The 16,090-nt window shown below is 43.4% G+C and overlaps 1 protein-coding gene across 9 annotated transcripts in view; it reads right to left on the minus strand.

The window, feature by feature from the left end:
- Positions 1-16,090, minus strand: part of msi2b (musashi RNA-binding protein 2b) — a 267,667-nt gene that overhangs the window by 170,681 nt on the left and 80,896 nt on the right. For all 9 annotated transcript variants that reach the window (XR_013936935.1, XM_080509412.1, XM_080509418.1 and 6 more), the window contains exon 6: positions 10,246-10,338. Coding sequence is in view for 8 of the 9 variants with exons in the window: in XM_080509412.1 (XP_080365538.1) it covers positions 10,246-10,338 (93 nt within the window). In the remaining variant the exon portion in view is untranslated. The remainder of the gene's footprint in view (positions 1-10,245; positions 10,339-16,090) is intronic.

A 16,090-nucleotide genomic window follows, 5' to 3' on the forward strand; every position in this document is an offset into this window, starting at 1 on the left:
TCGCCTGCAGCAAACAGGCGTTTCGTGAAACAGTCACTGAAAACCAAAGCTTTACGTAATGCTCATGACGAAATCGGTCATTCATTATAACCATATTAATGATTTCATTAAGTCTAAAGAATAATAACACCTTACTGCATCACTACTAGTCTTTACTGGCACACGATCCAAATGCAACGTTGATTCTATAACTAATAGTTTCAGTGACAAGCAGCAGTAAATAGCCGGAGACTTTCTATAATATGTGTGGTGCCACTATAAATAAACTATAAATTAATCAACACTCACTTAGCCGCACACACTTATGCACTGACCTCCATCCAAACAAGGCCACAGATGAGCTGTTATAACAATACGACACATGCGCTACAAATTATAGAAAACTCCATTTACATGTAGACATTCCCGGGCGAGGCGGCGGGGGTCAGGCCACCGCAGGTCCTGACCCTTTCTGCTGAAGGATTTCAATAACTACCACATTTACAGCTGACAGAGAGCAAATTGGAGCACTCTCTCGTGCAACGGGGTTGCTGGTTCTGGGTTAAGTAACTTGAGAGGCGATGAATGAATTGCCAGAAAATCTGTTAAACATTTCACTTATTTACTGAGACGGATTGGCCCAGACGTTCATATTTCCCAGAAGATTAACCCTAATGACTTTTTGTGATCTCCTGGCAATTAACGTAGTGCCATTAAGCTACGATTTTCATTTGTCTGTTAAAAAAAAAAAATGTTAGCGTTATCAATGTGAAAGTATTAGTGTGCTGACATGAGCTGTAAGTTTAAAGAATAGCTGTCCGTGAGTACATCGTCGCTCAGCTGCCAATGCAGCACTCAAGATGTCTTCTGTTAACAACGTAAACATTAACAGTAAGGAAAAGAACAGTTTGGAAGAACTGCATGATAATATATAAGATACTAGACTTGGATAGAAAGTCAAGTATTCACTTCTTCTGCAGAAGCTACATTTTTCATTGCAATTACCCCCATTTTTGTTTGGCCTACTTACTCATCTCCAGCTAAATATTACCGGATGTAATGAATGTGTCACGACTGATGTTGGATTTTACACTTGTATCAAAAATGAAACCGAACAAGCAATTTCTAATAACTGTATTTAAGATGGTGTGCGACTTTAGGCCTCAGATCGAGTTAATCTCCCACTCTCACCAGAGCCACAGACGCAGGGACACGCAGAGCAGAGACGCGCGGGAACGAACACTAAGTGTTCCACATAAGTGAAACCTCAGAGACTTCATTAGCCTTTCACATCAAAAACCACTGGCACATTGTGTACATTTCCATGTAAGAACATTTACCCGGTGATTTCGAGGAGGCGATGCGTGGGAGGCACTCATAGCATGAGCTGGAGCTGCCGGTGGACCTGGTCACACTGCAGTAGGTGGCTGAAGAAGCGCAGGCAAAGGGGCCACTTCAAGTCAACACTTAAACTGAAATCACAGAGAGCTATTTAGAAAAAAAATAGATCTGTGTGTACTGCCGGCGTCGTGGGATGTCAGTCATGACTGGATATGCTCGCCATCTTGTAATGTCTCTCTGCCTGTTTGCAAAAAGGAATGTATGTTATTTATTGTGTCAGATTTCTGCTTTATTTGACATATTCGTTGTGCATTTCTAATTGTGTTGTGTACCCGAAGCTGTTAATTTTTCACTGCTTTCCAAGTCGCGCCGCTGAAGAAGTCCAGGGTTGTGGCAAAGCTCCCATCTACCTGCACATTAACATTTTTTTTTTATTTTGGTATACTGTATGCCTCTGAAATATACACAAGGCCTCAGGGTTGCAGTTTAAACTCAAGCACCTCTATTATCGTCCCCTTGCTGTTCAGGCATTCGTGATAAATCCACCCAGAAGAATGTGCAAAAATTGCCTTTAAGGGATGTCCAAGGATGTATAAAAGCTGAGATATTGGGCGGGCGGCTGTGCACTGTCATCACTGGAGCCTTCCTCTGCCTGTTCTCCAGGTGGTGCTGAGTCATGGTTCACGCTCACTGGTTTCCACTGGAGGGGGCATGTGGGGCCACAGGCTGTTCAAAAAAATGTCAGATAAGGATAAGAAGGCTTTTTTGGTTTTTTGGTTTCGTTTTTTTTTTTTTTTTTTTTTTTTTAAACGTAGAGGGGAAAGTGAGAAGCTGAGAAGCAGTTTTGTAACGTCTTTAAAAAGCCGATCCGGTGAGCAGTTTGACATCCTCGTTTTGTTTCTCATTTGGATGTGACTGTGGACTGTCACTCAAGACGGTGGACCTCAAACATGCCTGTCCACCTCTGAATCTATCCAGCTATTTAACTAAACACCCACCCCATGTATCTACTCATACACCAATCCATCACCCCTCCATCTGGGGTCGAGATCAAATGTAAATGCAGCAAATCTAATCACAGTATTTAAAAAAAAAAAAAAAAAATCCAGCAAGTGTTGTCAGGATTTGCTTCGATTCTTACAAATGTAGCACCATAAATATCAAATTCTTCTACTATAATATTCCTTCATGAATTCACCCCTTCATGTTTAATTCTTTGCTTTTTTTCCAGATGTTCAAGCAACAACCTGGGTCTCATTCTTAGCGAGTGGCGTTATTTTTCCTCCACTCTGCAAGCATAACACCAATCACTGTCTCCTGAGCCATCAGCTTTTCTAAACGTCACACTACCAATAGTCAAAACGGTCCTCAGACGGTGTGCTTGCTGCTGGTTGTGCTAACTCGTCCTAAGACACAGTTGACGCTATCTATCCAACCATCCATGTAGCTATCTATCTATGCCATTCTTTAGGACACACACACATGCAGCTATATCAAAACTTGTTTCTTATCCAGCTGAGGAAAGCCACTCTTCTTTGAATCTCTGAAGTGCTCTCCCACATAAGGCTCCCTGAGGACTAGACTGTCGCTTGCAGAGCCGAGGTGTCCACCTCCACACCAGTCTGATAGTGAGACTGCTGCAAATTACTCATGACACTTCCTCTGATGACATTTTTAAAACTGCTTCCCCGCTGAATGGCACCCCCTCCTCCTCCTTCTGCGACCCCACCCCTCCATCTCCTCACCAACAACGTCAACACTCGACCCCAACACGCACGTTAATCCCTCCCACCCACCCCCTTCTCTCCCAAATCATCACCCCCCACACCCACACCCACACACACACACACACACACCCACACACACACACTCGAGTCACAATAGCACAGCAGAGATTGCTGCCTCCTGCCTTCACCTGATTGACCCCTTTGAGCAGGTGCTGGATCCGATCCAATCACAGTCAATCTTCTTTAAACATTTCATTCTTTAAGCAGAACAGGGGCTCAAAATTCCATCATTCAATGACCCGATCAGTCGCCGATAACACAATCAAGCCAATCCCGGCTTATCCCAGGGGAGCCATTTCAGGAGGGACAGCTGGGAGATGAGACCACAAACCTACAGAAAGGTGTCAATCTCCCTTGATCCACGGCTCTCTTTGTGAGCCGCAGATACTGCGCCGCCTGCTCAGGCTGTTGAAGAGGACCACGTCGAGGCGTTTCTCCCGGATCAAGGATAGTCAAAGAAATCTATGTATTCTCTTGTTAATGCTGCGATTTTCTATTGCAAATTGTTGGATTTCTGCTTAAATTAACACGCGCATTTTTGCGGTGTCATGCAAAGACACACACATACACACACACATAAAAATGGCCTCAAATCTGAAATAGATCTCAATTCTTCAGCGGCCATTTAAAAGCTACTCTATTGGAAATGTTGCCGGGCCAGTGGGCAAATAAAGGTCAAGGGGGATATGAAATAGTTTGTCTAACCGGCCCTTTCCCCCTGTGTGTCCCTGCAGCGCCGCATCTATATCCACATTCATAGCCAATTCATTTATATTGCACTGCCCTTCTCGCTGCTGGTCTCAGTCACTAACTACAAGTGACTGCAATGAGATTGAAGCCTCTGGCTAAATCGCCACTGCAAGGCACATGCTCCATCATTGCTGCTCTGATCACTCCTTGTAATCACTGGAACCACACTATATCCTCAACTGATTGGGCGAGTCGCAGCGGAGAGGAAACAATCACAGAATGTCAGCAGATGATGGACACCCAGACGCTGGAGTGGTCGTGGTCACTGCGAGCTACCATGTAAATGGCATGCAAATGTGCACCTGCATCAGCCGAGGAAGTGGAATGAAGGACTGTGGCCTTTTGATTAGCTTCCTTCCCCCCCCCCCCCCCCCCTCCCACATAAAAAAAAAGTGTATTTTTCTGCATTAATCATTCATGTTTTGCTATTTCAGTCAATGAACATGGCGGACAAGTGAGCAAGTTCAAAGCGCAATTAATGTGCACCTTCACCGAGTCCATTTTAAGCCCCGCTGTATAGGTTGTGGTGAGAGCTTAACAGCTCCGCCACCCAAGGTAAAATTCAATTCTCTAATCAATCAGATGAGACAGGAAGGATGAGATCGATGATTATTGATGATTTATAATCTCTCAACAGTGATTCAACTGCACTCTGTGAGGACAGCACACAACAATCCATTCAGCTCGTCGTAATTGTCATCAGGGTTGGATTTTCCTGAAATTTTCAGAATACCTGATACCTTGAGGGTTTCTAAACGCCAAAGGCAGGCAGGCAAAATTAATTCAAATGGTCTTTACAGATGGTCACACTGAAGTTATTTTTCTGCCATTTACAAAATCTAAGGGCATGCAAAATGTCAGCCATGGTATTCGATTACCAGAGCTCCAGAACAAATTTCATGCACTCGCCAAGGAATCCTTCCCCAATGCTTCTTTAATTTCAATCCCTTCTTTCTTCTGCTACCCTTCAGTAAAAGTGGAAGAGAGGTCAGCATCTCCTTTCCTCAACCAATGTGGAACAATGCACGATGTCTCCCCATCAGCTCCCCCTTCCTTCGCCGGTCCGGCGACAGATGTCATCACTCTTTCTGCTGTGTCCCTTTACGGACTTTTTCGGCCCTTATATTATTAGGCCACTGTCTCATTTGATTACTCGGTAATGACCTCTGCGTCTACCTTTATTTCTCCTGAGCCCACTGGCAATGAACTGGTTAAGCTCCTCCACCACCACATCCTCCTCCTTCTTCTCCTCCCATTGAGCTCCACCTCCAGGCTTTGGCTCTGGACCAGCGGAGCATGAGAACCAGGACTGCCTAGACATAAAGGGACGATTGTGGCGGCCCACTGACATGGAAGCAACGAGCTCTGATGAAACTAAAAGTCGGCTCCAGGCCGGCTCCAGCAAAGCCCCGCCGACGGACAGGAGGGTGGAGAGTGAGCCAGTGAACTGGAGTCGTCTCGGCACAGCAGCCAAATAAAGGCACTATGAGACGCACTCAAAGCCGATTACAATAAACCAATGCGGAAGCATTAGCCACCCCTGCTAATTATGCTTTTAACTGTAGGGAGGGCTCTTTACATGCCCGGGCAGGGCTCTGCTGGAACGTCATGCCCACATTTATAAAGGAGTGGCCCGGTACGTTTGTTACCAGAACAGTCAGCACACAGGAGAAGAAGAATACACATCAGGGAACAATATCCAGAAGCGAAGTGAGACTTTCCAAGAATCACATTGTCACTTCCCAAATCGCAACTTCTGTCTGATGTAAAAACTGCAACATTGAAGTACTTTTTTGAGTGTGAAAGGCTTAAACTTGCATCAAAGTGTGGCTTGTCAAGACAGTGAAGGTACAAGCGCGTCAGCTCTCCCTTTATCTGCCTGTGAACCTTTGACCCCGGGGCAAGCTGTGGCTCTGAACAAGTCAAAGTATATACAGTTGTTATGCCCAATAATATAAAAACCTCTCCTTGCTGTCACCTCTGCCTGCTGACATTTGGGTGTGCCTCTGCTTGTTATGCAAACCAACATAAGTATGACTTTTCTTCCAATAGTGAGTTATATTTCTTTCTAGTGTCACACTGTCATCAGTGAGGAAGAAAAAAATGTTCTAAGGTTTTGATTTGTTTTGGGTTTTTTTTCCCTTTCTCTGTTTTTTGTAACATGTTGTTAAAGAGGAATGGTGGGCTGTGTGATGCTGCTGCTATATCCTCGTCTGTTTGCTTGTCACAATAGATATTTATTTGTTCTACTGCCGTGGAGCCAAACTCCTCCTGGTGCTGCCGCTTTCTTTTAAGGCTCAGATTCAAGACCTCTGTGAAGCTGGAGATTACAGTGGATTGACAGATGGTGCCGCACACTCATGGTGGGCTGAGGATTATATCAATTCCAATTATCGCACTAATTTTTATCGCATCACAGGAAGGGAAGAATATATATTAACATGGCATCTAACAATTGAAGAGGTAAGGCAATCAAAGATTGATGAAATTACAGTTACAGTAATTATACTTTAACAGGTAAAATGAGGCTGACATGACCTGACAATAATACACTTTTTTCACATCTCTGTGATAATATTATTCTAAATCTGTGAAGTTCAAAGACTGTGGGTCAGGCTGAAGTCTTTTCCAATCATGAGCGTTGCTTTTTGAGGCAATAAGTAGAGGTTAAACAATTCTATTTCTTATTTGGATAAATCACAGATGGCATAAATTAATGAATTACAATGGTGATAAGAGAGAAATTATAATTATAAAATCATTTTCAGTGCAAAACCATAAGTAACAGATATGATTGCTGCAGACTCGAGATAAATACCGAGTGTTTTAAACTAAAAACATCTCAGTACCACATGGAACTTTGTTTTTTTTTCCCCACATCGAGATCTTAACAACCAGCATAACTTGGAATGTAAAAAAATACTTTACTTTGCATGTGATAAAGCATGTGCGGTGCAAATATTAAGATGGTGCAGTGTGACTTAACTTTAATTATGATTCAAATTCTGAAATAAACATCATTGATATCAATACTATATGACACGAACAAGCAAGGCATCAGACTATTATATGTAAGCATGAAGATAAAACACTAATACAATGTAGTGACAACAGTAACTGTATGTCTTCCTGCATGTTTTATCATTTACACTGTTTTGTGCTCCATGTGATGTTTTATAATGAAACTACTGAAGTTGCCCTGTTTCCTGTATGGCTAATATTACAATATGATATTTTATAGGACATAAAACATAAAGAACTAGGAAAATACCTATAAACTGTGTGTCCAGACAGAGCAGCTGTGCTTACCATGCAAGCCATAACAGCACTACCCAAGGCAAAGAGCATTAAAAATGCTTCAAGATGACAGTGCATATTGCAAACACAACATCATTATCAAAAAAATGGCAACAAAACTTCAGCCAGCGAGGCTGACACACAGAGAGGAGAAAATGTTCTACTTAAAGGCTAACATTGTCTTTTCTTACAATTTATAAGTCTGCACAATAACACGTAATAGCACAAACAGTCCACTGATTAATTTGACTTTATTGCAAGACAGAAATAGCTGCAGCCTCCAGTTAAGAGTCCTTGAAAATAAAGGGAGAGCAGGCGGTGCTGATAAGATTGTCTCATCTGGCTTGCCGGGCTAAAGTGCAGCGTGCTGCCGGAGAAAAAAAAATGGAAGGCAGGATGTGGCTACTATTAAGCAGGTAATGGGATCCATCTGAGATGCATTAGAATCAGTCAAAACACAACCACACTTCAGTTCCGTTCAAATGACTGTCACAATCGCTCCCACTGCACACCTTCAGCCGTGTACTGTCGGTGGCAAAAAAAATAAATAAAAAATAGTGTCTGTGGCTGTGGAGCTGGGGCTCCTCTGAAGTTGTGCCAGGCTCGGGCATGTGCTCTTTCCTAATGGTGACGGCTGGGAGAGTGGCAGTGAGACTGATGTGCATGAGAGCTGTCAGCCTCTCCCCATAACAAATGCCACATCTCTCCCTGACAGAATAGAGACAGAAGGGAGGGACTGAGGTGGAAGGGAGGGGAAGGAGGGGAGGGGAGGGGAGGGGAGGGGGGGGAGGTGTGGAGGTTACAGACAGAACCTGTGACCCAATTGTGGCCACACCAGCTGTTTCCCCTCCACTGCCTCCCAAACACCGCCATCTCAGTAGACCACATCCTGCTAATTGGCCTGTGCTACCGAGTGCACACACACACACACACACACACACACACACACACACACACACACACACACACACACACACACACACACACACACACACACACACACACACACACACACAGTTGCTAAATAACATCACTAAAATGACTTGTTCCCAGTGAGGAGGAACATTTGCAGGTGCCTCAAGCAGTAGTTGTGTGATGATTGATAAGTGCTTCAAAACAGACTTCCCAGAAATATAAATGACGAGCTGCCCTGCCACTGTACGGGTTAATGTCCCCCTTGACATGCACATAGGCTGACAGACAGACAGACTGATGACTGACTGACAGACACACACACACACTGCCACCAAGATTCTATGAAGGGGAAACTGAATTAATTGGTTTTTCCTTCTGTGGATAAGTCTTCAGAGTGGTGTGTATGTGGCGATAATGGTAGGTTGCACTGACAGGCAGGTTATTTAATAAATCCTGGAATGTGTAAGGCAGAAAGAAATAAAGAAAAGACACACACAAAACCTGTTTTTTTTTTTTTTTTTGCACTGTATCTTGTCTTGCCATAGCCCACAATATCACCTCTGATTGTATTTTTGCCAAAGATACTTAAATCTGTTTGCGTGCGCGCGCACACACACACACGCACATACACGTGTACCCCTAATCATGCACCCACATAAATACACTTAATCGCTGACACCCTCACGCATGGCAAGAGCAGTACTGCAAACACATCCAAGCATGCACAAGTAGGCTATAAAAGCACACACAGAAACATGCACAAGATCTTGCTCAATCAGTCTGATTTGTTTGTTTCCTCCTAAGCAGTTGAGGATTCCTCAAGGAGGAAAAAACTTTGTATAATCAAGTCAATTATGTCATTCAATCAAGTCGAAAATCATTTCGAGCCCTTTCTCACATCCATTGATTGCAAAGTCGTGCTGTATATTTGCTGGCTGCATTCTATTGTGCAAATAAGGCGCCTCGATTTGGAACGGCGGACCAGGCTACGGTCAGGTCGACGACGCCACTCCGACAGAGAACGAGGGAAAACAAAGTCCTTCACCTTGCTCGCTCTCGGTCCCGAAAATAACACAGGGCTTAGAAAGGGGTTTGGGGGAGGGTGGTTGCAAATTGTCTTTGCACGAAAAATATAAAAGGGGAAAAAAAAAACCCAAGTTTTTTTTTTTGGTTTTTTTATTAATTTATAACCACTCTTTGTCTCCTTCAGGACATGGTACATTATGTGCCCGTGAAAAATCCATCCTTGAGAAAATTGTTTAAGCTCAAGGTCAAGTGCTGATGTTACAGGGACTGTATCAGCTGAAGGTGACCTTGACTGATGTGGAATATGACATGAGGGAAATGGATCTGCTCTCAGTGTGGGGAAATTATCTGTGAAATGCTGCCACTGTATCAAAGCCTGTTTGTGTGCGTGTGTGCGTGCCTGTGTGCGTGCGTGCGTGCGTGCGTACACTCGATGGCTGGTGTGCGTGTGTGCCATATGCATGTCCTTGTATGAAGGGGTGTGTGCAGATATGACTTGATCAGCTGGGGGTGTTGGCCATGAGAAACTGCAGCGGCAAACAGAAACAACCAGCTCACTGTTTCAGTCCACACTGAAATAAAGGAACAGTGTCAGAAGTATAACTCCGTTTGAAATAGTCGGGTGTATTTTATTCGAGTGTTTTTTCTAATCATGTATAAGTGAGAAGAAAAAGTTGTTTATTTTTATTTATTAATTTTTTATTTTTGGGGGGGGAGGGGGGGGGGGGGTCATGGCAGCTGGTTGCCATTGGTTGTTTGCTCTGTAAGCACAATGCATGTTGTTGACCAGGCATGGTGTGTGTTTGTGTGTGTGTGCGTGTGTGTCGCTCCTGCCAAATCTTCAGCTGTTTGCTTGTCACAATAGATATTTATTTGTCTTGCTGTCAGGAGAGGAGCCAAACTGGAGCTGCTGGCTTCTTTTAAGGCTCAAACAGCTATAAAGCTTGAGATGTTGGCCATGTGGTCTATATCCCAGTGAAAGCATTCGGATTGAGAGCGGCTTCAGCACAGTGACTGTTGGACTGAAGCTCGAGCAAACTTCCAATTATCGAATCAAATGACGTGTTTTATTCTAAAAACGATAAGGCCTCGACCAACAGGACAGAAAAAGTAGCCGCGGTCGTGAAACAAGAAAACAAAGTGTTCTTACCTTTCCAAACTGTTCAAAATACTGCTTCACATCTTCCACTACTGTATTGGCTGACAGGCCACCCACAAATATTTTCTTTGTTCTTGTGACCATCTGGAAAGAAAAGAAAAAGAGCAAGAGGAAGGAGATTAGTGACCGGACTTCTAATGCATCACACAACAGCTTTAATGAGGGTCCCGATGTGCCGAGCCGAGCCGACGGCGACGGTGATGGAGGACATAAAGAAGCGAGGACGCAGGAATGCACGGATTCACACAATAAAGTTTTAAAAAACACTTTTGTTTTACACTGTTACTGCCAGGCAAGGTCAGAAAAGTCTGAAGGTTTTGGCAAGAAAAAGCTATCTCAGCGAAGACAAGCAGTTCTGCGAGTATCACCCCTCCGCCACCCCTCCCCTCCTTCTCTCTTACAATGACATTTCAAATGGAAGCTCTAATCAAAAAAAAAAAAAAAAAAAAAAAAAAGACTGTCACAGTATTAAAACACTTCCATTTCATCCTTGAAAGTTTCTGTTTATCTACAAGAAACTTGGCAAAAAAAGAAAAAAAGCCACAGAAATAATTTATGGACTTTCAAAAAACAATTAACAAGTGCTAGGAGATGGAATCAGAGTGCATTAAAGCCTCATTTAGTTTCAAACAGCAAGAATATTAAGGATTATTACCCACAGCATCAAAAAGGGCACAAACATCTGCTGCTGAGTACATGCTAAATTTAGGAGGACCGTTTCACAGGGATATACAGTAACAAGTCAACACACTGCCGGTGTAAAATCTGTCAGCGGCTATTTATTCCTTCATTTTTTAATTTTTTTTCTAAACACAAGGTCGCACCAAATAAGCAGTGACCTAATGAAACTATTTACACGCAGACATGTTAAAACGGACCCATCGCCATCCTAAACTCCCGAGCTCCAAAACATCTGGCCGGCACACAAGTGTGGATTTTTTTACTGATGATACTTAACATTCGACGTGTAAATCGGACTTTATCGCCACGACGACTGATTTGAGGCAAATTAAACAGAGTTAAGGGTGTTAAGAGTTTTAAGTGCGAGCATAAACACCGACGGTGCACTTCATGCTTCTGCGGCTTTTATGGCGTTCCTGTGGCTGTCGCACTGGCCCGAGGTGACTGCAGTGGCGAGCGCCACAACACGGTGGGACCGGGGACTCAGACCTTCTGGTAATAGACATACAGAGGTGACGGCACCGCCAGCGATCCCGCATGACAGATGTGGACTGAATGTTGAGTCAATATTAACAGTTAGTGTCTGACCCAATTCCCTCCACAACGACTGACATAATTAAGACTAATGATATGGGAGAGACACCGACAAAAGGCAGCGCAAAAAAAAAAAAGTCACCTTCTTTTCTTAGCAATTTAAGGCAAATTGTGAAGCATGATCGAACATTTCTGTCAATTCACTTTTGTGTGTCGTTGCACATATATGCGGCTCTTTAAGAGGCAAAGCACTTGGATTACTACCCTCGGTGCCGGTTTGATTCTAATCTTTTTTTTCCTCACAAAAATTTCAGTGCATGACTGGTAGTATTTACACAAAGAGCACATGGCGTTGGAGTATGAAAGGTTTCTGGCCACAACAATGATCGAAGTTGCGAGTGACTTCACCTCAAAAGGAAATATGCTGCCTTCTACCCTCCAGCCACTAGGTGGCAGTGCTGCGATTGATCCTCAGCCATTTGCAGAAGAACAAATAATGATCAATAAACATTTAATCACATCCAGACGAGATTTATGAGGAATTTAATATGAAATTGCCTTCGACAGCTGTTACTGCCTTTGATCACGTCCCAGAATGGCGTGCGATCATGTCCATTGTTCCGCACTACTGCAATAGCAATGACTTCCTTCCGACATTGCACACTGAGCGCCAAAGATCCGTGTTAATCTGTCTTTGCACCTGTACATTAGTCACTCTACTACAGATGTGGAACTGCATCTGGGGGTGATCCCCAAACTTGGCGATAGAGATCGTCACCGGTGACAAGATTCGACTCCACAGCGAGGACCCCGAGGCCAAACAATAGTTATTGCAGTAGAAAGAGCTTGCTGATTGTTTTCACTGCCATTCACGGAGGTGTGCACCTTGAATTTGCCCTCTGCAGTCAGACTCTCATCCGGGGAAGAAAATGTGGTGCAAAAAAAAGACCGGCAGACCGAGTGTGGTCAAATTGTGCATCTTTTTCAGCCGCGCCGACACAATCGCGTCTCCCCCACCAGCCTTGCTGGCTGGGTTCGGCTCCCTGCGACTCCCTCATCTTTCCCGAGATGAAGTTCAAGCTGAAGGGTGCCGTTCTGACACAGCGGAGGAGATCCAATGAACGTCACAGATGGTGCTTGACACGCTTCAAGAACTTCCAGCGTTCCAAGCGGGACAGTTCTGCTGGGAGCGGAGGAACGCTGCACAAGGTGACCACTGCAAAGGGAATGATGGCCAAATTTAAACCAGGTACATTTTGTTCTCTGCACAGGGCTTCCAGATGACACCTCCGGCTGTGTGCGTGTATATGTAACAGTACACAAATTTTCCCAAATTAAACCTCTACACTTCATCCGATAAATGACTTAATCCACGCCTATTTACTGATGTGATGATTTCTAAACGTATTACTCAGCGATTGCACCAGCCACAATATAGGGAACGCAACAGAGAAAGCCACAACTCGGCATCACGTTCAGCTTGCCTGAATCAAACAAAAACAAATGATGGGGGGGGGGGGGGGGCAGGATAAACATACTCCGGAGATGCCCGGCAAACAATTGAGAAGGCTGAAAGAGTTTACCTTGATCGAAACGCTGACCGAAACACTTTCGATCTATGAAAGAGGCTTAACACCGAGGAGATAAAAAAAAAAAAAAAAAAGAAAGAAAGAAAGAAGCAACGTTCAGCTCGAGCTGAAGCAACCATCTGTCAAGTGCTTTCCAGGTGCATACAGTCTCACAGGCACATAGCCTGCACATATGCACACAGCCTCCCACACATGGGTCCGCTCTTACAGATGGGCTTTCTTTCTTGATACACATTGCTTGTGTGTGGAGTTTCTTTTAGTTGTATTACACTGTTAAACCACTCAATTAGATCACATTTTGTTCAAAAGAAAGAAAACAAACGTTTTTGGTTTTGTTTTGTTTTTCATCGTTAAGTGCCTTTTTAAATAAAAATGAAAGCAAGCAACAAACAAAAAAAAAACAAAACAAACAGCTATTGATCACAGGCTTGAGTTGGCAGCGGCAAGAATAACACATAAACTGAAGAAAGTAACCACGGGAGTTTGTGGTAGACACCACACACTAAACTATTAAACATAACCAACAGTGTTTGTTGTGCTGATAAGAGCAAAGCGTTTCATGAAGCGCTTCATCAACTTCATGAGAATGTGCAATGGGCCAAAGGCTCAATCTGTAAACACAGCTCATGTAGTCATTTGCACAGGTATGTACCTGTCTAAATAGGCTTGACCCTCTCAGGCAATCAATACAGATGCAATATTCAGTATAAACAGACAAAAACAGACAGAAACTACAATGATTCGTTTGCTGTGGTCCGCTGCTGCACGACGTTGCAAGGTGGAAAATGTAAGTCATGCCACTGTTGCACTGTGGGTGGCAGTGGTGAGTCATTTCACTGCTACGTTGGCTGGCTTCCAGACGTTTGGAGCTCAAAGGACTGATGTTTCAATGTCATTTCTGTCATCTAAAAACAAAATGCACAACGTGGGAACTCGCACTTTTTTTGTGGTTAAACAGTCGCTCTGCTTCTTCAATTGACTCAATACACCTCCTTGTGGAAGACGAACGGAATGCGAGACACGTCAGGCTAATTGGATAACGGTATATAACAGTCTGAGTCATGACTGTTGTTTTCACTGATTGGGTAATCTCATACTGATTCAAACTAAACCAAATTATTACTTATTGTAAATTGAAATTGTCACGGAAACTGTATATGAATAGAATAGAATAGAATAAAATAGAATAGAAAGTTGCATATGAAGACTTTCCTGTTATAGCATAAGCTAATATAAATACAAAGTCACGGTGTTCTTTGAATCTGATGTTATAACACAAAAAATCTGACATGCTCACAAAAAGTGTTCATTTATGATATGATATGACATAATTTCTTTGCTTCAAGATATTTGGGGGAGCATCTATAAAGAAGGCTGAAAAAAAACGTTTATTTTGTGTGCATATATATATGTGTGTGTGTGTGTGTGTGTGTGTGTGTGTGTGTGTGTGTGTGTGTGTGTGTGTGTGTGTGTTACATTTGTAAAATTTAAATCCATAAATCCCCAAATAAATTTGTATGAAAAGACAACTAAAAAACAAAGTGCCTCCAGTGTTTGGTTGTTGACAAGTTGAGGATTAATAAGTACACATGAGAGGGGAAAATATGTTGAATGTACAGGACTCGCATACAGCGGCAAATATAATCTCAGAAGTGCACCTTAGTACAGCTTAGAATGATGAAAGATGAGTCAACTCTGACATTACAAAGCCGCACAATGTCATCAGATCTGTGTAAAGAAAAATAAAACTCTGTGTTCTGATCTTTTGATATTTTTTTCCTCTTCTATGTTTGAAGCCATGGAATAAACCGGTTGGTTCCATCTCTGCATCGATCCCTCAGTTTCTGCTCTGTGAGCGGCATTACAGGCATTTATACCTCTTCATATTATTTAACAACTACTGGCGGGCATGTAAAATATCAGCCGGCTAAATTAGGGTTATGGCCAGGCCAAAACGAGGCAGCTGCATCATCCTCTGCACCACCTCCTCTTCCTCCTCCTCCTCCTCCTCCTCCTCCTCCTCCTCCTCCTCCCAACATCATGCCTCAGGCCTCAGGGGTTATCAGCCTTGGATGCTGCCGCCGGCAACCCCAAGCCAGACAGCTGCTGATAAACTGGCTGTGCGAGTATTTATCAACATCACTCACTTTTATCATTGCCAATCTAGGTAAGGAAAAAAAAAAAAAAAAAAAAAACAGAGATGGGAAAAAAAAAAAACCTAAGTCAATGTTGATCTCTGCTGGCCTCTTCACATCAGCTGTTTGTTCTGCTTCCCTTCTGGGCCACCCATTCCCCGGTCATATTTCAACCTTGTTCCATCGGGCTGCAACCACTCAAGTTTCCAGCTTTGTCTTTATATTTTGACACGTGTGCCCGGCAGCTGATGAGATTGCTCAAGTTCTGGTACAACACAATTACTTTCTTTATTTCTCCCTCCATGGTGACAACAGACATTAAAGCCTCGTAGCATCAGAGCAGCAGAGAAGTCTAAGTGAACCCTTTGGAATTGTCTGCATCTATGTATGAAATCGCATTTAAAATGTGGCTCGGTCCAGATCTTGAGGCCGATGATTCTTTTCCACCGATGTTAAGATTTTCCCAATTCACTCTGATGAAATGTAGAACATGCAGCCCCGACCTACATGCCATGTGAACTGCACTGCAAGACCAACATCAAAACATCATCAGAAAGGTGAAGCGGTAGCCCAGACAGCGTCACGATTTGAGGCTGTGATGTCCAAATCAGTTACTTTGCAGGTCCATCAAGGTATTTCACAGGACAATGTCAGAGGCTGCCAGTTTAAGCTCAGTGGAAACTAGGTGATGGAGCGGGACAATGATTCCTAAATGTCAAAGTCAATCAGCGAGAGAATGACAGCAAATACAAAACTCAGACCTCGGCCCAATAGAGATAGTGTGTGTGTGTGTGTGTGGATGTGTGTGTGTGTGGGGGGGGGGGGGTGACCTCGAGACAGCGTTCACAAAGACATCCCAGAATACGACTCAACTCATGCACATCTGTGAGGAGAGAA

Source organism: Blennius ocellaris (genome assembly GCF_963422515.1).
Source record: "Blennius ocellaris genome assembly, chromosome: 14".
NCBI lineage: Eukaryota > Metazoa > Chordata > Actinopteri > Blenniiformes > Blenniidae > Blennius > Blennius ocellaris.